This window comes from Schistosoma haematobium, chromosome 4, assembly GCF_000699445.3.
Source record: "Schistosoma haematobium chromosome 4, whole genome shotgun sequence".
NCBI lineage: Eukaryota > Metazoa > Platyhelminthes > Trematoda > Strigeidida > Schistosomatidae > Schistosoma > Schistosoma haematobium.
The window spans coordinates 1,208,646-1,234,615 of record NC_067199.1 but is presented as its reverse complement, the minus strand read 5'-3'; the positions used below and the strand labels follow the sequence as shown (position 1 = coordinate 1,234,615).

General features: G+C 38.2%; 1 protein-coding gene across 2 annotated transcripts in view; it reads left to right on the top strand.

The window, feature by feature from the left end:
- Positions 1-23,597, top strand: part of CHEK2_2 (Checkpoint kinase 2) — a 44,514-nt gene extending 20,917 nt beyond the window's left edge. Inside the window, exons 1-4 of one of the 2 annotated variants that reach the window (XM_051215427.1) lie at positions 16,279-16,663; positions 16,702-17,339; positions 17,377-18,077; positions 19,568-23,597. In XM_051215427.1, the coding sequence (XP_051065928.1) occupies positions 16,550-16,663; positions 16,702-17,339; positions 17,377-18,077; positions 19,568-19,800 (1,686 nt within the window). In that variant the 5' untranslated portion in view covers positions 16,279-16,549 and the 3' untranslated portion in view covers positions 19,801-23,597. Of the gene's footprint in view, positions 16,664-16,701; positions 17,340-17,376 lie in introns of those variants that run through there. The other variant, XM_051215426.1, reaches the window with a different exon arrangement.
- Positions 23,598-25,970: the final 2,373 nt, after the last annotated feature.

Here is a 25,970-nt window from a genome sequence, read left to right as displayed (position 1 = left end):
AGATAAAAAATCTGGATCTTATAATCACCTATTATTTCCATCAAAATTATGTAGCCCATCTTCTTATTGCGAGCAATAGCGACGATAACTTTACCTACACTCTTCATCACTAGTTCTTCAACATATACACATGAATATAAACTAAATTGTGTCTTTCTCTTCATTAATGATTTCCAGTTCTGTTTCGAATTATCAAAACGAGCTCACTAAGTATAGTGTGTTTTCAAAAACAACTTGTCGTTAGTTTGGACCTTCCTCTATAATCCTAAAGTCATTTTCAATATCATAGTTGCCGTGATAATTTACTACTCTTTCTGTATGATATCGTTTCTCTCCTTTTACTTACCTACTTACGCCTTTTACTTCCAATAGAATATAGGCCGCCGACAAACATTCTCCAACCCACTCTGTTCTGTGCCTTCCTTTTAGTTGTTTTTAATTATCACTTTTCGACCTTTGATGAGCAAATGTATAAGATTTGAATGTCCTAGTTTCGGATATATACTGTTGAGAAGTCGTATACATGGACGAAATAGCTGACTAGTGCTCTCTGGAATCCATTGATATTCCAACTGAGATCAGTCTATGAAAATTACCATCTACATAACTGTAGTCAGTTAAGTTTATTTTTATTAGTTGTTTGAGATGATTTACGTAAATATATTCCATTACCGTAGATTAATTTCATTCTCAAACCGCATCAATAAAATGGTTATTATCACAAGGGAGTTTGGTGGAGATTTTAGTAATTTAATAGTTGAATTGATGAACCATCACCATCGAAACCTGGAAACACTGGACAGCCGCTTTGTCCTAGTGCGGGACTCCTCAGCAGAGCTCATCCACAACCCCGCCCACAGGATCCAAACCCAAGACTCATCGGTCTTGCACGCGGACGCTTAACCTCTAGACCATTGAGCCGGCCGGTATCCAACGGTGTTAATGTCTAACTTCAACCAATCCGCGAGCGGGATCTTGGATGCGAACTGTTGAAGAGTCCCATACTAGGACGAAACGTCCGTTCAATGCATCCAGGTTTTCCATGATGGTCTAGCTTTAATTAACTCATGAATTCAACTACACAAATGGTTATTTCTTCCATTTAATTTGTCTATTTTGTTCTCATTATTTTTAATGAATATCGTTACTCATTTGTTATTGGTCAACAAACTTGCATATTATCGTTCGATATCCTTTCTTCACTTATTAATCGTTATTTTGTTAATCATTTTAAAGGTTAAAGGTGACTCATTTGTTCCACATTGTCATTAGGGTCAAGGAAATAATAACTATTGCCTTACCATCAAATAGAGTATTAGAGTTATCTTTTGTCATTGTTACTTAGATAGGAAGAATTTGTTAGTTAAACAACATTCTCTAAACTGATTTGACAACCATTTGAAGAAGAAGAAGAAGAAGAAAAAGTTAATTCCATATGGTTGTGCGTGTTTGATTAAAAATTCTTATCCGCTAACAAAAGTTGAATAAATTCAATACTGTAATGTTGTAACTAAACAATACATATCAAGAAATAATTATCTACAAGTGCTTAAGTGGTCGCACGCGAAACCAGTAGGTCCTGGGTTCGAATCTCGCAGGGGGCGAGGTCGTGGATGCGCACTGCTGAAGAGTCCCACAATAAGACGAAACGGCTGTTCAGTGCTTCCAGGTTTTCCGTGGTGGTCTAGCTTCAACTGACTCATAATCTCAACCATTGAAATAACAAGTTATTTATTTTACTTAAACACATAAACATTGTGTTGTGAACAGGGAAATAAGAAGCCCTGACAAACTACGAAAGCTATTTTCTTGGGATGTTATTTCATTTCATTCAAACCTTGTAAAACACTTATATTTATTTTTGTCCCTATTTTATTCTACATAACATGAGCTTTCGTTCTATGTAACATTCACTGCCATACCCTTTTTTGTTCCGAAAATATTGTAATTTAAACATAATATTTTGCATCTTATTTTCTACCCTAATTCCCAGTTTCGGGCATAATTGTATTTTTCCAAATTATCGTACGTTGTGGTCAGGATATTCATTTATTTATTCATGTACGTTTTTGCACTAATCCGAATTCAGAATCCAGGGTACTCAGAGTGTTCCAACTGTCTTGTCTCCTCTCACTTGAGTGCTTGCCAGCTAAATAGTTCTCTCTCTACCCCATCTCGAACTCACGCGTACTAGACTCAAGGTTAAACCGTTCAGCCTATCGCGCCAAGGTCTTAATCTAGACTAGACAGATCAAGTCCAAGTCATAACAAAGTATCGACGGGGTAAAAGCGATTCAAGGTCATAACACATTGGTACAAGGTGGCACCAAATACAGAAGCGCCACATAAATCATTCGATTTATGTGAAGGCTGGAATACTGTCTGAATGCCCGAACCGAAGCAGATGGTTTTCTTAGGAGGCCATACCCGGAGCCTTTGACTTAAAGGTTTAATCCACAACTCAGTGGAACAACGTCTGGACATGCAGTCACATGGTAGCCAATGGCCAACAATAGGTTTGTATGCCATTTTTTCCTTCAGGATACTGGAGACCATGTGCACTATTGATTTGGAATCAGGGTTCTCCAACTCCCCTGTGTGGATCCTCTGTATCCACCAATCCTGTTCAAGCTCCGGACATTCGCTTTTCGTCCTCTCAATTTCGTAAACAACATCCGTGTTACGAGAAGGCAGTGAGTAGGACTTTTTTTGGCAGCGGTTGTATGCATGTGGCCATGTGAGAGCATTTCGGGATGAAGAGCGTACTCTCTCCACCCTCATCCGTACCAGGGCATTTGGGAGTTATCTATAAGTTAAGTTCAGTCATTCATTTGTAATGTTAATAAGAATTTTAGTTCAGAACTATCTAGAAATATTGTGTATTGAATACAACTGAAAATGTATAGCATTGCATACCAACTAATTTGTCTAACAGTTACTATTCGTTATAAGACTTGAATGTTTGACTGCTACTTGTGTCGTTGGTACTCGACAACTGTTCAGTGTTATCGAAGTTTAAGTAGTTATTTAGTTGATGTCAGTCTATGATGAATATCATTTATGATATCTAATTTATTTGAATCATTACAATCTACTACATGAAAATAGCCTTGAACTTCATATATTCCAAGAGTTCCTAGTGTCTATTGAAGTATCAATGTAAAATGGCAAATAACGTAAAAATTTATTTTCATTTTGTGATATTACAACAAACTAACTCCAGTCGACTACTGTTTATTCTTAATGCATCACATACCTGTCTAGTGTTCAGGATATGAGTGGCGAAGACAAACTGTTATTTAGGGCTTGAATATTAGGCAAGGAAGTGATGAGTAATTTTAACTTTCTCATTGAACCGATGTCTCAGTAGATAAAGCACTAAATTTACAACAATTTTAGGTTTTAAAGTCACTACTGTCACCTACCTAGTTCACACATTCGATAGAGTAGCCCTCACATATAAACAACGGATGACTTGCAGCTGAATACACGAACTTGTAACTGGTAACCGGGTTGCAACAAAACATATACCACAATCTGTCAACCAACATTGATTAATTATTACCAATCAGTAACCAGTGTCATGTTTGTCTAGTCTATTAGTCGGCTAGTCGAATTTTGTCGATCAAGTTGTAATGTAGTGACCAGTGTAAGTGACTGGATTTTACGTGCTCTATGTTTCAGATGTTAGGTGGTTGGAGTTAGTCAGTGGGAAACTCTGTTGCACCTACATTTTGTGTTAGTTGACACTCGTGAGCATGGTGTACCTGGAATCTTGAGGAATCTGGTGCTTCATGTAGGACTGGAACCCAGTGAGTGGTGGTTTGAATAACTCAATGTTAATGTTTCACACCGTCAAGCTAGACGATTGATCTTTGGGTTCACTAAAAAAAGGACTAACATATGCCTTCGGTATTTTGTTTCGAAAGTAAATATCTGAAAAAATCTAAGGACTCACAACGAATCAACTGAGTTAAACAGATAGAACTCAAAATTAATAAAATTTGAATAAAGCACATCTCATTATTTTTGCTGGTTATAGAATATTGATATAATTTCTGTTACATAACCTATGATCATTTATAAAGTTATATTCGATCTAATATATATTCATGGTTACTGTGATATGGCAACTCGAACTGATATACATAAGTACGAAGTTCTACATTGTTACTGACTGACTGACTGATGATTACTGACAATTTACAGATTTCATATTCATAGTTTCTTCCATTTTCCTGATGAGAGCAATGATAAACAATTGAACAGAATACTATGAACTCATTTTATTTTGTCAGATTCTCATCAGCTACTTATAATCACAAAAGAAGTTCATTAAGAGTGAGATGGTGGAAAAGATTTGTAGCTCAGGTGGATGATTTTGGTGGAGTTTTGTTCTCTGAGCTGGATGGTTTGGTCGTGTGGAGGTATATATCTTACACTTGTTGGTAGAACATGCTGGCGAAGACACTCATGGAGAAAATATAGTTGTTCTCGAGTGGAAGCCTGCCTTTTGGCGAAATTCTCCCATTTTCGAACAACGAGAAGCGTATTACGCTCATATGATTTTGACCAAACCATCCAGCTCAGAGAACAAAACTCCACCAAAATCATTAAGAGTGAATATCTATGCTACACTGAAGTGTAGATTATCACCAAATTAATATTGTAATAAACAAGAACACAAATGAGGACAATCAAAATCTATGAACCATACTCGATGCTCAATTTTTGTTAAACTATTCATTCTAATTCACTTGATATTGTTTTACTTGAATCTTCCCATTGATTTTTTAGGACTGAAATTGATCAGTCTCTTTGCTTATAATGTTTGTAAATTAAGGCAATATCGAGGCAATCCGCATAGGATGCACATATGCCAATAAGAGACTGATCAATTTCAGTCCTAAAACATCAATGGGAAGATTCAAGTAAGACAATATCAAGTGAATTAAACTTCACCCCATTGCACAAGCAAGTAGCTATCAGGACTCAGTAGCTAAGTGGATAATGCGATGGCATTTGAAGCGAATGGTACTGTGTTCGAATCCCACAAAGAACATCAACTCTGAGATGCAGGTACATCCAGCTGACGAGTCCCAAACAGGACCAAACGCGCGTCCTGGATCCCACTGCTAGTCACTGTCCATCTTTGCTTATTCATTCTAATATTGTTGAATATTCGTATAAACATACAATAAGTAATTCAAAGTAATTAGTCCTTTTTTCTAAATTTCGATAGAACAATGAGAAGATGGAGTTGATCTAATGAAAATATGATGTATTTGCGCTATACATTTCGAACAATCTGGTCCCACATATACTTTTCAGGACATTTTTTGATATGGAAATTAATAAAGGTTAATTCAATAAAAGTACAAGTAAAATAACAAACGGGAGGCGAAAGAATAAGAAATTGTCGCGTCATTCTATGGCCTGGGATAACGCGACAAGTAAAATAACAAACGGGAGGCGAAAGAATTGAATTGACCTTTATTAATTTCCATATCAAAAAATGTCCTGACAAGTATATGTGGGACCAGATTGTTCTAAATGTATAGCGCAAATACACCATATTTTCATCAGATCAACTCCATCTTCTCATTGTTCTATCGAACTAAATAATTCATTTGCAAAATGTTAATCAATCGTTTCAGACTTTATTGTTCCTTCATGTCTACACATCAATCATTTTCTGTTTTCGTTCTCTCTTCTTAGATCTTCTTAATCTTCTTAATGACTGCCTTCTCTAGCTATGAGTGTTGTTTAAGAAATCGAGAGAACGGAAAGCGAATGTCCAATGATTGAACTGGATTAGTCAGTCAGTCAGTAACAACGTAGAACTTCGTACGTACGCACATCAGTTCGAGTTGCCACACCACATTAGCACAGAGATGCAGTTGTCGATTCAAATCCCATAGTGGTAGAGGTAGCAAGAGTATAAGCAGTAATAGGGAAGATTAGGGTATGGAGATGTTATTTAAAGAGTATAATCCAGTGAAATAAATTTGGAAAGAGGAAAAAAGGGACATGAAGAATTCAGAAGATTAGAATTTGGGAGAACACAGAGAGTGGATGCACCTGCGCCATTGCAAACGATTTTGAGCCATGTCATTCAGGGTCTCTAACCATCGGTTGCTATCATCTCGTGGTCCCCAACCAGGTAGTCTACACCTACCAACATGGCTCAGTCCACTTGTCAGTGACTTCATGGACTTGTGCCATGTTTTGGTTTGGCCGCCCCTAGCTTTCTTCCAACCTACTCCTATACCACTGAACATAGCACGTCGAGGCAGTCGGTCGTTGGGCATACGTAACACGTGTCCCAGCCATCTCAACTGATGAAGTTTCACTACTTCATTAATTGATTTGCCATCCTTACCTGGTACCCGTTTCCTAACAACTGTGTTACTTACTCGATGGTCCCATGATATACGAGCAATGTTTCGAAGACACCTATGATCGAATACTAGTATCCTACGGATATCCTCTACTCTTACCGGCCATGTTTCACTGCCATAAAGTAGGACGGAACGAACTGCTGCGCAGTAAACCCGTCCTTTGGTTGATAGACGGATATCTCGCCTACGCCATAAATGACGCAAGTTGGCAAAAGCTAGTCGAGCCTTCTGTATCCGTGCTGAGATTTCGCCACACACCAGACCACAAGGGCTGATGAGACTTCCAAGATAAGTGAAGCGGTCGACACACTCAACTACTTCACTCCCTATCACTAGTTCGAGTGTCGATGTAACCCAATCCTGAAGCAACATTTTGCATTTCGAGGGAGAGAATCGCATCCCGAACATGCTTGCATTGTTGCTTAGAGTGGTCAGAAGACTCATCATTTTGTCAGCGTCTTCGCCAAATAAAACTATGTCATCTGCATATTCTAAGTCAACAAGTGAACCTCCCGGTAGAAGTTCAACCCCTGGAAATTTAGATGACGAGAGTGTTATCTCTAAAAGTATGTCGACCACAAAGTTGAACAAGAATGGGGAGAGTGGACAGCCCTGACGAACACCACTTGAGGTAATCAATTCTAATGACAGTTCGCCATAAGCTCTCACTCTACCAGTTCAGTTGTGTTCGAGTAGAGAGTCTTTATAAGGTTAATGTACTTCTTTGGTACTCCTTTCAGTGACAAACACTGCCATAGAACCTCACGATCAACATAGTCGAATGCCGCCTTAAGGTCGAGAAATACTACCATTGTGGGGCGTCTGAATGTGTGTCTGTGTTCTAGAACCTGACGTAGTGTGAATATCTGATCTATACAACCACGTCCAGGTCGAAAACCGGCCTGGTTTTCTCTAATCTGCTCTTCACGAGCTTTGGTTAGGCGTCAAAGTATTATTGAAGCTAATACTTTAGACACTATATTAGTCAAATTGATTCCTCTGTGATTGTCACAAGAGGACTTTTATCCTTTCTTATAGACTGGCACAATCAGTGATTGAGACCAGTCAGATGAGATTACGTCCAGTTCCCAAATTCTACCTAAGACCTCGGTTAATCTCATTGCTAATACTGGACCACCATCCTTAAAAATCTCAGGAGTAAACCTGTCAGGGCCTGCTGCTCTCCTTCGTTTCAGATTTCCTATGGCTTTTTCAACTTCGTAAAGGGACGGAGGACCTACATTAACTTGCCATTCAGGTTGACTAGAGATCGTGGGAAACCGAAGTGTGGCTGAAGGCCAGTTGAACTGATCCCTAAAGTGTTCTGCCCATCGATCCAATCTCCTGGATTGAGAATGAATAATATGTCCATCTTTCTCTGAGATTGTTTCGCTAACAGTCGGTTTCCTAATACCGGTTTCCCTAACAAGTCTGAACAATTGTCTGCTATTACCTATTGCCACTGCCTTTTCCATCTCTCGTGCTTTCGCTACCCACCACTGTTCGCGATCATTGCGTAGACTTCTTGTCAGCTTGCGCTTAAGCTGACTCCGCTCTTCATTATGTCAGAGCCAGGTGGAATGAGTTTCCGAGCATCTATCAGTGAGATAGATGCTGCTGAGATCCAGTGTTGCTCCCTAACCTTACAGGTTACCTTACTGGCAGATATCACTGCTGTTTCCACAGCTTTTCGGATATCATTCCATGCTGCCTCAGAGTGGGCATCATATACATGGCTGCCTAACTGTTTTCCTAGTTGTTCCTGAAATATACTCTTAGCTTGACTATCATTAAGTAGGCCCCTAAGAGGTTTCCTTGCAGCGTCTTTCCTACGTCCAGTAAGACGCAAGCAAATACGCGCTCGTACTAGAGCATGATCTGAATCTAGGCATGTGCTCCAGAATGAGCGACAGTCTTCTATCGAGCCCCTTCATCGGTGGCTGATAGCGATGTGATCTATTTGGGTCCAACGTTGGGACGAATTCGGGGGTCGCCATGTTAAAAGATGTTTTTCTTATGCTTAAAGTTAGTATTTGCAAGGAACAGGCGGTTATCTGAGCATAGCTGCAACAGACGGTCGCCATTATCTGTTCTTTGAGCCACGACACCATAAGATCCACTTAGGTGTCTTTCCCTATCGCTTAGTTTACCTACTTGAGCATTAAAGTCACCGGCCACTATTACTACATCCGAGCGCTTAGCTTTTCGGAGAAGGTCCGAAAGCTTTCTGTAAAACTCATCTTTTACATCATCTGAGCTGCAGTCAGTGGGAGAATAGGCAGAGACGACGAAGAGGCAACGACGAGTGTCCCTGTCTTTCCGGATTCTTACTGTTCCGTTTAGTCGGACAGCGCACAAACGACTGTCTACTGGGATCCACTCTAAGAGAGCTAGTTCTGCCCTAGGACTCAATGCTATACCTACGCCGGCGAGGCCACGGGAAGCAGAATCAGGGCTTCCAGATACACGAAGCGTAAATCGAGTCGGTTCTTTATTTTGGCATGGTGAGGTCAAATGAATGACGCTACTTGGATCCTGTATGCGCGTTTCGGAGACGCAGCACACATCGATGGCGTGAGATTCTAAAGTCCTAGCTAAGAAAGCCTGCTGTCCTATTTGGCACAGTGTTCGTACGTTAAAAGCTCCTACGTGTAGTTTAGAGCGTGGCTTCAGGAGACCAGGGATAGCGTTCCACGTACTCGAATCGTTTGCCCTAGCGGTGCGAGGTGATAAAGAGATGTGAGGAGGGTTAGTCATGGAGATAAAAGAGGTATTAGGAGGTGTAGGAAGGATTTGAATGTGACCAACTTGGTCTCGTGTGCTGTTACGGGTATGAGGGCTGATGTCACTTCCCGGCTGCCCACACCGTGGAAGGGTATTTCTTGAGGAACCTGAAAAGGAAATTGGATTAGTGTTGGTCTTAACGACCTGGGAGCGTGACCGCAGAGCCCAAGGGACAACTGCTTGAGGCTGGTCGCGCACGGCCTTTTTGTGGAAGGTTTTTGACGTGTTAGCTCCGTTTTTCAAATGGCCTTACCGCCGGAGACGGAAATCCGTGAGGTAAGGTGAGGTGTGACATTTTTAGGGTCGACCTTTTCTAACCCCACCCCTCCTTGTGGGAAGGCAGCATCGCTGTCATGCTGGATGTCCGAGGGAAACACCTTACTGCTGTCACACCCCTCTACAGTCAGCAGTACGACTTCGCCCTCAGACCGTGAGTTGCTGCTTTTAGTCTTACCGTTCTCCAATCGACCTGCCTGGCATGGTAGAACCTACAGGAACATATGTTCCAGCCAATATAGCTCGGTTGGGTCATCACGATAGGCAAACCCGACCACCGCGTCAAGGTAGCAGCTTCGGTCGGGATTAGTGGACACGGAGGATCCACACAGTGGAGTTGGAGAACCCAGATTGTAAACCAATGATGCACATAGGTTCCAGGATCCTGAAGGAATCAAGTGTTGGCCACCGACTACATTGGGACTGCATCTCTCGATGTTACTCCACTGCCTTGTCAATCATACCTTTAGGTCGAGTGCTCCGGATGTAACTCCCGAAGTAAACCGCCTGTTTCGGTCTGTGCACTCGAGCAGTATCATAACCCAGACACAAATTGAATGATTTATTTGACATATGTATATTCGGTGCCTCATTGTACTAATGTTTATATGTTTAAATAAATAAATAAATCTGCCACCAGATATTTCACTTTCGATTGATGATACATACTACTTATATCTATCCACATCGGTAGCATACACTTCAATATAAAAGAGAGAATTTCAGCACAACATAATTATAACCAAAAGATCATAGACTGTAGATGACTGATGATTGATAAAAAAAAATAATGATAAAGAGTAAAATGAGTTGAATTCAATCAATTGGATAATCACTTCTAAGTTTCAGATCAATAAAACACACACACACACACAATATACAACTGATTAGTAGAAAAATATCTAAAGTTTTTTTCTCTCACTCTATTGATTTATACATTATAAATCAATAATTATCGATAATCAATAAAGTGAATATATATAGATAGATAGATAGAGAGAGAGACAGGTCAAATACACCCTACAATAAAATCAATTTGATTATTACTATGACATGAGTTCATGTAATGAACAATACAAATTTTCATTGAAATTATAAATATAGATTTTTATGTTAAATAATCATTGAAAATATAGTTAAGATTATCAGTAAATTGGAAGTAGATTACTATGGAAAGCTTGGAAGTAATGAACGGCTGTTTCGTCCCATTGTGGGACTTCTCCACAGTTCGCATCCATTATCACACTCGTAGGATTCGAAGTCAGACATAAACACTGTTAGATGCCGGCCGGCTGAATCAGTGGTCTAGAGGTTAAGCGTTCGCGCACAAGAATGATAGGTCCTGAGTTCGAAACTTGTGAAACGGGATTGTCGATATGCACTGTCAAGGTGTCCCTTACTAGGACAAAACAGTCGTCCAGTGCTTCCAGGTTTTCCATAGTGGTCTAGTTTCAATCAACTCATGACCTCAACCATTGGAATAACTATAATATCCAAAAAAACCTTTCTGATATGAAATATAGAAGTATTGGATAGTCATTTCGTCCTATTATATGATTCCTCAGTATTGGTTGTCTAACTTAGATTGATTTGTGATTCTAATGAAATTCAATGAATCTCTACAATCCCATATTGAGAATAAAAGGTTACCATTCTGTTAATGACTATCACTAATAACAATACTTTTCTAATCTAAAGGTGGGTAGTAAAATACCAACCGTGAATCTATTTAGAGACATATGGTCAAAATTTGAAGGAGGTCTAGCAGTAGAAGTCTGAAGTCCGAAGTTTGTGCTCATGATGTCGTTCAGAAGAACGATGAAAGCTTCGCGACCAAACCATCCAGCTCAGAGAACAAAACTCCATCAAAAAAGAGGTCTAGCACTTTATAATATGATTTTGGAAAATGGCGTTTGAAATCAAATTCACTTATTTTTATTTAAACAACATGAACCATTTTACTGCTCTAACTATCCTACAACATGATTTAAATCAGTATCTTCTAGGTGATCAAAGAAAAGCTTCACCGATAAGGCTCTATTGTATCCAACATTCATTTATTATTTCAACGAATTTTAAATCCAAATCATTTCAAACACTATAAGTAGTGATACAGTCCCATAGTTCTCGTTCTCTCTTCTTCAATCTTCTTAACGTTCCTAATCACTGCCTTCTTGTGCCATGGGTGTTGTTTACGAAATTGAGAGGACGAAAAGCGAACGTACGACGCTTTAACCGGTTCGGTGATTTATCAGTCATTTCATATATTTTGTTCAGATCACTGGATTAGTTGTTAATTTGGTAAAATTCAATGAATATATCTTAATCGCACGTAAGTTGGATCCATATGTGTCATACAAATCAAGTGATTTGTGTGTGGGTTGTGATACTGCTCGAGTGCCCAGACCGAAACAGGTGGTTTTACTAGGGGACCTCACCCCGAGCCTTCGGCCTAAAGTATGAACCACAAGGCAGTGGATCAACGCCAGGAGATGCAGTCCCAATGTAGTCGGTGACCAACGATTGGTTCATACGCCATTTGTTCCCTTGTGATCCTGGTAGCACATGTGCATCATTGATTTAGAATGAGGGTTTCCCAACTCTCGTAGGTGGACCCCACGTTTCCACCAACCCCGTCAAAGCGTCAGAAGTTTGCTTGCAGTCCTCTCAATTACGTAAACAACACCCCCATTGCGAGAAGGCAATGAGTAGGACTTTCCTGGCAGAGGCTGTATACTCGTGGCCAAGCGAAAGCACTTCAAGAGGGAGAAAAGACTTTCCCCCTTTGGCCGTACCAGGGCATTTAGAGAATTGATAGTTTGGTCATGGAACTATCAGAGAAGAAAAGTTTACATAAATCATCCATGTGAGCTATAAATAGTTTCCACTATCTCAAAACTGGAAACCATTCAAAATGTTCCCACATACCTAATTCTTAATGGCCTTCATTTCAAACAAATTTTTTTGTCAAACTATGATTATATTGTAAGTTACATCGTTAAAACAGAATTTTTGAAAACATCTAGATTTTCGGTAAAGATCAATATGTACTACTCACACAAAAGTAATAGTCCTAGCCTTTTTGATTATTATTTGATTCATTGAAATAAAAATGTAAATGACAGAAAGGTCGTCAGATGCATGGAGTTAGTCGACAAAATACCCTATATGACCTAGTTTGTCGTGTTGGTTACATTGATCAACAGATCGTCACTTGAACATTTAGGGGCTTTTGCTCCCTGATGGATTTTAACTCGCGTTATCCATCATCCCGAGCTCCCAAGTTTGGGGAAAATCTGGGGTATTTTGGGAAACCTCCCGAAGTCAAGTGACCTTCACCAATGTTTGGGGAAACTTTGGGGAAATCCTCAAATTCAAATGACCTTGACCAAAGTTAAAGGGGAATTTCGGGGAAATATTGGGGAATTTCCCCAGGTCTGCGGAAATTTCGGGGTTTTAGTGCCATTTCCCCAAAGTTTACTATAGCGGCTTCCCCAAAATTTCCCCAAAATTGGGAGCTCAGGATAGCTTCAGACTTTGGTCAGTAGTTGTCCATTCCCTTTTTAAACTTCTTTCTTTTTTATTCGCTAGTATTTCTTGTTGAAACAATAGTATTAATCTGATATGTCCATTCATATATATATTCATATTAATTGTAAACAATAAATTAAGACCTTTGTGTTTACCAATAATTAGATTAACTTTTATTCATATGTTTATTTCATTAGTCATAATCGACCGGAATAGGTGTATTTTTGTTTGGGCGTGACTACATTGTCTCCGTTTTAAAGTATCCAATATTTTAAGTTTATTTTCATTTCACATACTATTATTATCAGTTTCAGTTTCAGTTTGGAAAGGATAGGAGACCTGATGACCTGAATTAGTCCTGGCAATGATGGTCTCCCAGTTGACCCAACTTTCTTTTGGAGGAGTCGATAGATGGAGCTTCAGTCATGTGTTGAGGTTGTAGTGACCTACTTTTATTAACAGAACGCGATTGGTATAATCGAAACAATTATTATTATAACCAGTTGTACCAGGGATTGTTTTACTGTACTTGTTTGTTTAACTGTACTAAGAATATACATTCTTCCGTTGATTGTGACCTTGCACGAACTTACGTTTGCTCAGTAGTTCCACTTGTACTCACTTGGCACGATCCTGGTATTCTTTCGATACCACGAGATCGCCAACAAATACATCTCGACTACAGCCATCGACTGCCTTCTGATATTTGGCCTACTAGGGATCTTATCATGTAACTGGCACGTAGTCTTCCTGTAGTGGTGATCATAGTCAGCCACGACTCGACGCCGCACAACAAGGTAATGAATTCCACTCGTTGATGGGAAAGTCGATAGTCATCTGACAAGTAATTTGTTCTGGGCTTACGAACGTTTTTGGAGTTTGCTCGGAAATTCTCTGTTTTGGAAGACAAGAGAAATGAGGGCATCTCAGGTGCAGATTTATCACTAAATAATCCGAAAACTGTAATCAAGCCACCTCTAGTTCTTCGATATGACAATGTGAATAAGCTTAGCTTAGCCAGTCAAGCATCACACAAGAGCTTCGCCATTCAGGGAATCAGCTTAGTTGTTGTTCTCTGAATCTTTTCCAAAAGCTCACTGTCTTTTTTTAAGCGGTGGCTGGTCTCTTGTATGCAGTACTCAAATTTCGGACGGATGAACACTGTATATCAAGTCAAAAATGTTTTAGCATCGACACGAATAAAAGGCCCTACGTATTGACCATAAGGTAGTGTACAGTAGTTTTTAAGTCTTGGTCAACGATGACTACTAAGTCATTGTGTGTCTGGACAGTTGGTAGCTCAATGTTATTCATCACGTATGTAACTGTACCTTGATGACCAATATCAGCAACTACCAAGTCTGGGACTATTCAGATAATTTCTTCAGGTCATTTTAAAGTTCTAAGCATTAATTTCTCACTGAATAATTGTTTTAAAAACACTTCATCGTTGATGTTATTGTTAAATCACAATGTAATCAAGCTATTCTACTGTATTAAAATGACAGATCTTAAATTTTGATTCATCTCTACTCCAATGACTTCACATTATCTACAGGATATGTGAAGACTATTATGGATTCAATTAAATAGTTTTTTCTGATTGAGATCATGAACCGATTGATGTTAGACCACCGTGGGAAAACCTGGATGCACTGGACGTTCTTTTCGTCTTATTGTGGGACTCCTCAGCAGCACGCATCCACGATCCCGCCTCGCGGGATTCGGACCCAGGGCCTTCAGTCTCGCGCGCGAACGCGTGAAATGGCTCCATCTCTCTTCCCTCAGTTGAAAATGTTATTACAGGTGATCTCAACAAGGGATAGAAGACAAACATGATAGATAGATTGATTTATGAAGTTATGAATCTCATTGATCGAAGTGGGCGAGACATGTACTTGTAATAACATCTAGCATAAGAATAGGTTGAAAAAAGGTTAATGTAAGACATAGTTTAAGTCTATAAAGTATTCCATATCGGAAGATGTAAATTTAATGATTAAACTATACAAGCTGACGGTAATGTATGATTGTGAAACTTAAGTGACATTGTTTAAAACAGGTAACATTAGTTTAGATTTATGTATTTATTATCTTCCTTAAGATTTTGAGTATTGATACTCTAATATTTCATCCAACGATTTCATTGACATATTGCTAATTATATTTTGCATTGTTTAGTTTCTCACTATCATTTGCACTAGTATTTTTACTATTACAACTTCAGTCTTTAGTAATAAGGATAGTAGGTTGATGAACTTATGTTAATCTTGACAGATTGCCTTCCAATGAAGGTTCACTTTCTCCTTGAAAATATTCACTGATGGGGCTGATACCACTTGTTCGGGCAAGGCATCCCAGTCATTGACTGCTCGATGAGAGAAACGGGACCCCACTTTAAGTTTATTAGATCACCGTTTATGAACCTTCTTGCTATGATCTCGGAGATTATCGGTGCTGTAGGGAGCAAAAAAGATAAGACATATTAACACCCAAATCATAATTAAAGATACGAAATACCAGTATAAGGTCACTTCGCGTCCTATGATACGACAAGGGTAAAGGATTTAGGCGTTTTAAGCGCTCATCGTAAAGGAGTTTAAAAAGACCCTCCACTAATTTTGTTCCCACACACTGAACACGCTGAAGTGAGTTAGTATCCTTTATCAGACATGGGCTAGCTGCTTGAATACAATACTCTAAGTGTGGCCTTACATAGGTAGAATATAAAATTCTAAACATTTCTTTGTCAAAGCATTTGAGTGCTCGATGAAGTGACCGTAACGCGCAAAAGCCTTTGATAGTAGCGGTGTTGCAAGTCATGAAAACAACTCTTTTGACTTTCATCTTAAATTCCTCTCTTATTGTATTGATGTATTACAATCGTTACTTAAGTCGATGCCCTATTTGTGCTATGATTTATACTGATTATAACTAACTTTCAAGTCAGTGGTCTAGTTGGTTAAGCGCCTGGCGCGACACTGATAGATCCTGGGTTCGAATATCGCGGGGTGCGGAGTCATGGATGAGCATTGTTGAGGAGTACCATACTAGGACGAAACGGCCGTCCAGTGCTTCCAGCTTTTCCATGGTTGGTCTAGCTTCAATTGACTCATGATTATAATCAGTGAAAATAGAGATATAGTAGCATACTTCTACAGAACTGAAAAATTATAATTTTGAAATCTACCGGGCATTAGTCAATTTTAGCATTTAATAAAGAGATAATGACAAGTTCAAAGATCTTAAAATGATTCATTTATAAGGTCAAATTATCTTTTTCTATAGTTGTCAATTCTTGTTTTCAGGTTATTTCATGAGAATATTAATCTATGGGACTGAAATGAAATTTCAGTGGTTATGATGTCTAAAACAGGCTCAAAATAAAGTGACTTGATTTTTCCATTTTTCACCACCAACCTTGAAAATTGGCAAACAACATAAATTTCTATGATTCATTCCAGTCTGATGAAAGAACATAGAATTCTCTAGAACAACAAATTAACCAATCAACGTAAAGTCATGTTAGCAATTAACCAATAGGATTTCGATAATGGATGTTCAATAAACTATATATAACACAGAAGGCAGCCATATTTGTTAGATTCATTTCAAATTTTCGTTGTGTTAGGTGTATCTTTGCTTTATTACTTCTGAACTCTGTCAAAATGGTAAGTAATTGAATAGCATTTTAATTTATGTATTACAGCGTGAATGTATCAGTGTACATGTTGGTCAAGCTGGTGTACAAATGGGAAATGCTTGTTGGGAGTTGTATTGTTTAGAACATGGTATTCAACCTGATGGGCAGATGCCAAGTGATAAAACTATTGGAGGTGGTGATGACTCGTTCAACACATTCTTCAGTGAGACAGGAGCTGGAAAACATGTACCACGAGCTGTTTTCGTAGATTTAGAACCAACTGTAGTCGATGAAGTGCGAACTGGGACTTATCGTCAACTTTTTCATCCAGAGCAATTAATTACTGGTAAGGAGGATGCTGCTAATAATTATGCTCGCGGTCATTATACAATTGGGAAAGAAATAGTGGACTTAGTTTTGGATCGTATTCGCAAGTTGGCTGACCAATGTACTGGACTTCAAGGGTTTTTGATTTTCCATTCATTTGGCGGTGGCACTGGTTCCGGGTTCACATCTTTGTTGATGGAACGTTTGAGTGTGGATTATGGCAAAAAATCGAAGTTGGAGTTCGCTGTGTATCCTGCACCACAGATTGCTACAGCTGTAGTTGAACCATACAATTCCATTTTGACTACACATACAACATTGGAACATTCTGATTGTGCTTTCATGGTTGACAACGAGGCCATTTATGATATTTGTCGGTAAGTTGCTGTTTCAGTGAATCAAAATTTTTTTTAGACGAAATCTAGATATAGAGCGTCCAACCTACACAAATTTAAATCGTCTAATTGGTCAGATAGTAAGTTCCATTACTGCATCACTGCGCTTCGATGGTGCGCTAAATGTGGATTTGACGGAATTCCAAACAAATCTGGTCCCTTATCCTCGTATCCACTTCCCGTTGGCTACCTATGCACCAGTGATTTCAGCTGAAAAGGCTTACCACGAGCAGTTAAGTGTTGCAGAAATCACAAATGCCTGCTTCGAACCAGCAAATCAAATGGTGAAGTGTGACCCTCGTCACGGCAAATATATGGCGTGCTGTATGTTATATCGTGGGGACGTTGTCCCTAAGGATGTAAATGCTGCTATAGCAACAATAAAGACTAAACGTACTATCCAGTTTGTGGATTGGTGTCCGACAGGTTTCAAGGTAGGCATAAACTACCAACCACCAACAGTTGTTCCCGGCGGCGATTTGGCAAAAGTGCAACGTGCCGTCTGTATGTTGAGTAATACAACCGCGATAGCCGAAGCTTGGGCGCGTCTAGATCATAAGTTTGATTTGATGTATGCAAAACGTGCATTTGTACACTGGTATGTTGGTGAAGGTATGGAAGAAGGTGAATTCTCTGAAGCCCGTGAAGATCTGGCCGCACTTGAGAAAGATTACGAGGAGGTTGGTGTTGACAGCGTTGACGGTGAGGGTGAAGGAGAAGGTGAAGAGTATTAGGTCTCACTTCTTTGGATTGTTATGTTTTTGGTTGTTATTCGTTCCTAATATACTTATCTTATAATTACTTGTGATTTTTTCGTTTGACATTGTGAATAACCCCAGTCAGTGCTGTTGGGTTTTCTCTGTGTAGCATTCAAACTGTTGATAGGACTAGGGCTTAATATGCACTTTTGATTAAGGTAAGTTGCTTAAAACATATTCACTGTGTACAGAGGTACTGCTGAATGTGGCTAAGTCGTCTCTCGATTGAAATAAGGGATACTCATTAGGGGTTTCGTTGTGTTCCTCAGTAGACTCAAAAGTCATTTGGTAGTGCTACGGAACTTGTCATACTTAAACTAGTTAGAATTTTTCTTGCACTCCGTATCTTATAGCATCCAGCTATTTGGATTCAAGAACTCGCGTGTTGCGTAATTATGATACCCTACTTTCGAGACGCTCATCAAAATCGAAGTTGACTTGCATGTCTTGTTATGACTTCTACCTATATTCAGTTCATTGGTGGCCTATCCAGCCTTCGGCATTAAACTCGACACTGTTTTCACTTACTTAACATGTCTTTCAGTTTTTGTATGTTTACTATCCTCAATTAGCCAAACCGCATTCAACGTTGATAGAATAGGTTGTGGTCTTCTGACTTAAGCCACAGCAAAGACACGATTATTGTTTCTGTAATATTTCTCAATTTTTGTTAATAGGAGTATGGCAATGTTAACTGATTACTTGTTGTTTAAGATATCAATAGTAGTGAGGCATTCTCAGTGACTACCCGTACGGCCCGTGGAGGTTGTTGGGTTTCGTTGTGATCATGAACCAATCTAAGTGAATCATCAAAGATCTGGCAACTTTGGATGTCTGCTTCGTCCTAGCACGGGACTCGTTGGCGGTGCTCAACCGGAGACTGAACCCTGGTTCATAGTGGTTGTCTGACTTATACCATTTGGGGACCTCAGTGAAATACCCGGTAGTGTTAAATTTGAGTAGCGAAAGAGTCGGAATAATTGTGCTAGAAATGTTAACTAAGCACTGAGACTAGGATTTGAGAAGACGGAATGAAAACGTATGAATGAAAGGATACTGGAACTTAAGACCTTTATTAATAAAAAGGTGAGTGTCTCCGAGCAACTGTAATCGATTCTGAGCGAAGTTACCAACCGCTGGTCGGGGCTGATAAAATCTATAAGTATTCATTGTAAAACATTTTACCTACACCTTTGGGCTTTTATTTATTCGAGCATATAAATATTGTTACGAAGGGGCATCGAATACATATGCGCCACACAGTTCACTTGATTTGGGTGTGAGCTGGGATACTGCCCGGGTGCCCAAACCGAAGCTCGTAGTTTTCTTAGGGGGCCACACCTAGAGCCTTCGACCTAAAGGTATGATTCATAAAACAATGGAGCAACGTGAGGAAATGCAGTTTCATGTTAACCGGTTACCAACAATACGTTCATACATTTGTTTTCTTAGGATACTGGAGTTCATGTGCATCATTGGTTTGGAATCAGGGTTTTCCAACTCCCCTTTGTGGATCTTTCGTATCCACCAATCCAGTTAAATCATTGGACATTCGCTTTTGGTTCTCTCAATTTCGTAAACAACGCACTTGTTACGAGAAGGTAGTGAGTAGGACTTCCCTGGTAGTGGTTGTATACACATGGCCAAGTAAGAAGATACCATACGAATGGATCTTTCAACAGTAATTACTGCTATTGTACTATTGAAGAATTTCATTGCTTCAAAACTAACATAATTCTAATTATATCACGATGAACTTTCTAAGTCAATTAATATTGACTATATTTCCGAGGTATTTTACCGTTTACTTCACTTAGTATCTCAAAAGTTAAGTTAATCAATACTATATTGAATTATGCTTAATGCGAATTATAGTTAAACCGTTGCTTTCATGTATATTATCTGTGTTTTTGGATATTTATAATCAGTGATTTGGAAATGTATTTGAAATCACTATTGTTATATCTTTCAAATTGATTTGTGTATTAGGTGACTGTATTGTATTATAGTATTGAATGCTTACGTAAATTCCATATTTACTATTGTGTGAAATGGTTGTTTATATTATATCGGAATACAATTTCCTGAAAACTATCGGATTCCAAGATAGTGGTCTAAAGATTAAGTACTCATTTTCAGGTCTTAAAGTGTTAGGATCGAAGTAGTTAGTTGACAAACATTCTCAACTTAGAGGAATCCACATTTCACAAGCACGCAATGGAAATACTCTCAGTGACGCATTTTAAATTATACCTCTTTCGAAATGCATCCCCGAACATTACCCAGCCTGGTTGTCAAAAAGATTACAGACATCAGGTAATAGCTCAATTTTTCAGCATCCGGTCAATTACATCCACTTCGCTTCAGCAGAAACCTCCTTGAAAATCATACATACAGTTAGAAGAGTCAGTTTAATAGGAATGCGAATGAAAAACTTATGTACAACATTAGCTATTGCTATCCACTAGTTTAAGCCTAACTTTTGCATACAAAACCAATATGTTCAGTTCGTCATTCTTCTATGATCTTAACCTTCCTTTCTATATTGCATAATCTACCGTTTTTATTCTATTATTTCTACTCTTTTCCAGTTATCTTCACAACTACCAATTATCAGTGATTAAAACTTTTAGTAACTCTGTTCTTAATAGCCGATCATCTTACTACTTTTTCACTAGCCGACTATTATATAACTTACTCTCAATATAAGATTTTCGATTACGGTTATATAGCTTAAGTAAATGAAATTGTCGAAAAGAACATTTTCTTTTTTCGCTTTCTTCTTCGATGACACTATGGGCTTTAACAGTCAAATTAACATCACAACAGAGTAGATGATGGCTTAGATTGAAATAGACCATTCTTGTTTTCATGATGAGATCATTGACTTCATCTGTCAGACCATCTCTAGTATATTTTCATACGTTTCAAAGTAAATATAATATGATTTTAATCAGAGATATTAACACCGTTGGATACCGGCCAGCTCAATGGTCTAAAGGTTTAGCGTTCGAGCGCGAAACTGATAGATCCTGGGTTCGAATCTCGCGGAGGGGGGGGCGGGATCGTGGATGTGCACTACCACAGAGGAATTCAATACTAGGATGAGATGGCCATCCAGTACTTCCAGGTTTTCCATAGTGGTCTAGCTTTAATTGACTCATGAATTCAACTATTAAAATAATATGATTTACCAATAAATGTTACTTGACTAACTTGATTACCTAACTAAATAAACCTTCGAAATAAATTGAATGTTAAATCCTTTCAAGGTAAAGTAGGAATTGTAAAAAGTAAAACAGTTTTGGAAATCGAAATGATTCCTGAGTTTCATGAATGAATGAACAGAAAAAAGAGAGAAGTTGTACACCATTTGAAAACATTAAAGTTTGTAAGTGCTATTACTAAAGTTTGACCTGTTAATTTTAAATAACTTGAGCATTGAATAGATTGTTATTAATATTTTATGATATGTGTTACTGATATCGACAGATATAAGTAGTATGTATCACTAATCAATCGAAAGTAGAATGCCTGACGGTAGAAGATCGAGAAGAAGAGAACTCAAACAGAGAGTGATTGGTATAGAGACGAAGGAACAATAAAATCTGAGACAATTTATAAACATTCTGCAAATAAAGTATTTACTATATAGTTCTCAAATTTTACTAAGAAATTATGTAATTGTGTATTTGAGTACATTTGATTGTACCTACTTGTGTTCTCGTTCTTACTTACGCCTATTACTCTTCATGGAGGAGTATATGCTAACTACAACCGTTCACTATCCAACTCTGTCCTGGGAAATCTTTTCCAGTTGTTATTCATCCTTTTCATATCCGCTTCTATTTCCTGACATAATGTGTCCTTTGGCCTTCCTGTTTACCATTTCCCTTCAAAATTCCAAGTTAGGTCTTGTTTTATGATAAAGTTTATTGATTTCTTCAATTATTTCTTTTCTTTTCTTCTATTTTAACACATATATATTGGTACAAGGAGGCACCAAATACATATGCACCACACAAATCTCATTCGATTTGCCCGGGTGCCCAAACCGAAGCGGCTGGTATTCTTAGGGGGCTACATCAGGAGCCTTCGACCTGAAGGTCTGATCCACAAGGCAATGCAGCATCGTAAGGAGATACAGTCCCATGGAAGCCGGTGACTAACAATTGGTTCCTACGCCATTGGTTCCTTCAGCATACTGGAGCCCATGTGCACCATTTGTTTGGAATCCGGTTAAAGTACCGGACATTCGCTTTTCGTCCTCTCATTTTCGTAAGCAACAACTGCGTCACAAGGAGGCAGTGAGTAGGACTTCCCTGGCAGAGGTTGTATACACGTGGCCATGTGAGAGTATCTCGAGAGGGAGAGCGGACTCTCCCCACTCTCGGTCGTACAAGGGCATTTGAGGGTGATTTCTTCATTGTATGGTCCTATCCACTTGTAACATTCTCGTTCACTACAATATTACTTTTTTTATTATCAAAATTACAGTTTGATTTGTAATGAAGTACAGTGTTATTGTACTGTGAAATTGATCTCTTTTTCTTTTGTACTAAAATTGTAATAACAAATACACGCATAATGTACAATGATAACTCATGTGATAGTGATATAAATAGTATAATGCATATCCTTAAATAATCAGTAATTTATATTAACTTTTTTTTGTTTTTAATGATCATATGATGAACTCGGTTAATTAATGTGATATTGAGAAGGCAATTTCCTTTTACGGTAATGGATAAGGCAATTAATGATCACATAGTTGTGATGAATGATAATGAAAGTACATAGTGTTTATTGTTTAATAATGATTAGTTGAATTCATAAATCAATTGAAGCTAGACCACTATGGAAAACCTGGAAGCACTCAACGACTGTTTCGTCCTAGTATGGGACTCCTTTGTGGTAGTGCACATCCACGATCCCCCCCGCGGCATTCGAACCCAGAATCTACCAATCTCGCGTGTGAGCACTTAACAATTAGACCACTGAGCAGGATAAGACAACTTCTAATCATATAGTTGTAATGAGTGATAATAAAAGTACACAGTATTTGTTGTTCATTAATGAATAAATTGAATATAGTTAGTAGTATTGTATTGAATAAGGATACGAATGAGGACAATCAAATGTATTTGAATACAACATTACCGAATCTCTTAGTAAAATCTGAGAATCATATAGTAAATTCTTCATTTGAAAAAATGTTAATCAATCGTCTCAGACTTCATTGTTCTTTTGTTTCTATACCAATCGTTCTCTTTTCTTTGATCTTCTTAACTTTCGGCCTCCAGGTACTTCACTTTCGATTCATGATATATATTACTTATATCTGTCGACATCAGTAGCACATACCACAGTATTATAAAAAAGTGAAGGTATATGCAAATTTCAGATATGATCAATTTCTATGTTTATACTGTACTTATATATAGTACTATTATATCAATCACAATAGAGATAGCTTCTTCTAGAATTAGTGCCAGAAATGACAGATTTCATGGATAACTTTCTAAATAATATATTTCTTTAGAACTAATTAAATGATTATGTACTATTACATAATGAACATAATATAACAATATGAAAAGTTTACTCTTGACATAGATTGCATTCAAAAGATAATTCATATGAAATTCCGCTTCTTTATACTTAGTTGAAAGTAAATATTCAATCAAATCATGGTGACTATCTCCAATAGTTACTTCCTGGAGTTCTAGTGAGAAGTCGTAATCAGTGGAGTTCAACCGGGTCTGTTTTAAGATAATAATTCATTGAATACAATGGTGGATATGTTGCTCAAATTCGTGGATTAGTTGAAGTTAGACATTAACACCGTTGGATGCCGACTGGCTTAGTGGTCTAGTGGTTAAGCGCTCACGCTTGAGACTAATATCTCCTGGGTTCGAATCTCTCGAGGCGGGATCGTGGATTTGTGATGCTGAGGAGTCTCACAATAGGGTGAGTTGGCCGTCTAGTGCTTCCAGGTTTTCTATGGTAGTCTAGCTTTAACTGAATCATGAATCTTTAATTAAACACAAACAACTAGGTAACCAAATACTTCTAATACAACCACCAAATAAATTATCATCCAAATCGAATCTATTCAATTTATTGATTAGGAGATAAAAAAAAATTCCGTCAATTAACCATAGAGATAATATATTCTTCTCATAATTTAATCGATTTTTAACTAACTTTAGATTGGTTACTATGAATTAATTTGTCTAGTTACAATAATGATTATATTTCCTTGAATTGAATTGAATGTGGGTGTGAAAGGTAGGTAAGTATTTCATGTTACCAATGATTAAAATTCAAAACTCTCTGTATGTGTATGTCTATCGCTCGATTCTGATTATTATTAAACAATTTTTAGTCCATTCTATATACAAAATTTGTTTTCATTAATTAGTTGTAAGCCAAAAAAAAAATGTGACTGAAGTTGTTTCCAATATACGTGTATATATATAGATAGATGTATAAATGTTTAAAATAGATCGATTGTTTCTATGGAATGAAACAATCATGAAATAAGCGGCTTCATTAACTTTGGATACATTCAACAACAACAAAGCAGAAGACTAGTCTCTTAGACTGTTGAACTTACATACTTACTTACGCCTGTTACTCCTTGTGAAGGAGCATAGACCGCTTACCAGCATTCTCCATTAAACCCTGTCCTGGGTAATCCTTTCCAGCTATTTCCAGTTCTTATTCAACCTTTTCATATCTGCTTCTGTTTCCCGAATTAATGTGTTCTTCGGACTTCCTCTTTTACACTTACCTTCAGGATTCCAAGTTGATGCTTGCCTCATGATAAAGTTTGATGATTTGCGTAATGTATGTCCTATCCATTTCCATCGTCTTTTCCTAATTTCTTCTTCAGCTGGAAGTTGGTTTGTTCTCTCTCACAGTAGGCTGTTGCTGATGGTATCCGGCCACTGGATGTTGAATATCTTGCGTAGACAACTATTTATAAATACTTGTATTTTTTTGATGATGGTTGTGGTAGTTCTCTAAGTTTCAGCTCCATACAGTAGAATTGCTTTGACGTTCGTATTGAAGATTTTGAGAATGCGGCTCTTGCTTTGCCAATTCTCGCCTTTACGTCTGGATCTGATCCTCCTTGTTCATCGATGATGCTTCCCAGATATATGAAGGATTTTACATCTTCAAGAGTTTCTCCATCATGTGCTGGACTTCGGACTATAACTAGGAAACATCAAAGCTAAGAGGAAATATTTCTATATGTATGTCTAGATACTCTAACAATAGAAATACTAACAACTATGTGAAGCCGATTGTCATGTAGAAAAGATTCTTAAACACATACGTTGTATTATTAAGGTACTATAGTTGGTTAACGTTGATATGAAGGCGTTTAATATGATAACTAAATACGGAAGGTATCATGTAACCCTATAAAAATTGTGAATAATAAAAAAAGTTGACTTATGAATTCTTAGTAGTTGAGATCATGAGTCAACTGAAGCTAGACCACTATGGAAAACCTGAAAGCACTCGACGGCCGTTTATATCCTAGTATGGGACTCTTCAATAGTGCGCATCCCCAATCCCGCCTCGCAAGATTCGAACCCAGGACATATCAGTCTCGAGCGCGAACGCTTAACCTTTAGACCACTAAGCCGGCCGGCATCCAACAGTGTTAATGCTTAGCTTCAACCAATCCACGAAATTGAACAACATATCCACCATTGTCTTAAGTGAGTTACTATCTATTTAAATAGTCTAGGATCTTCGGTTCTGATAGAGAATTCCGTACATTTAGACCTCAAGAGTCAGAATCCAATTGTTCAACTTCGTTCAGTATTGATAAGTCATT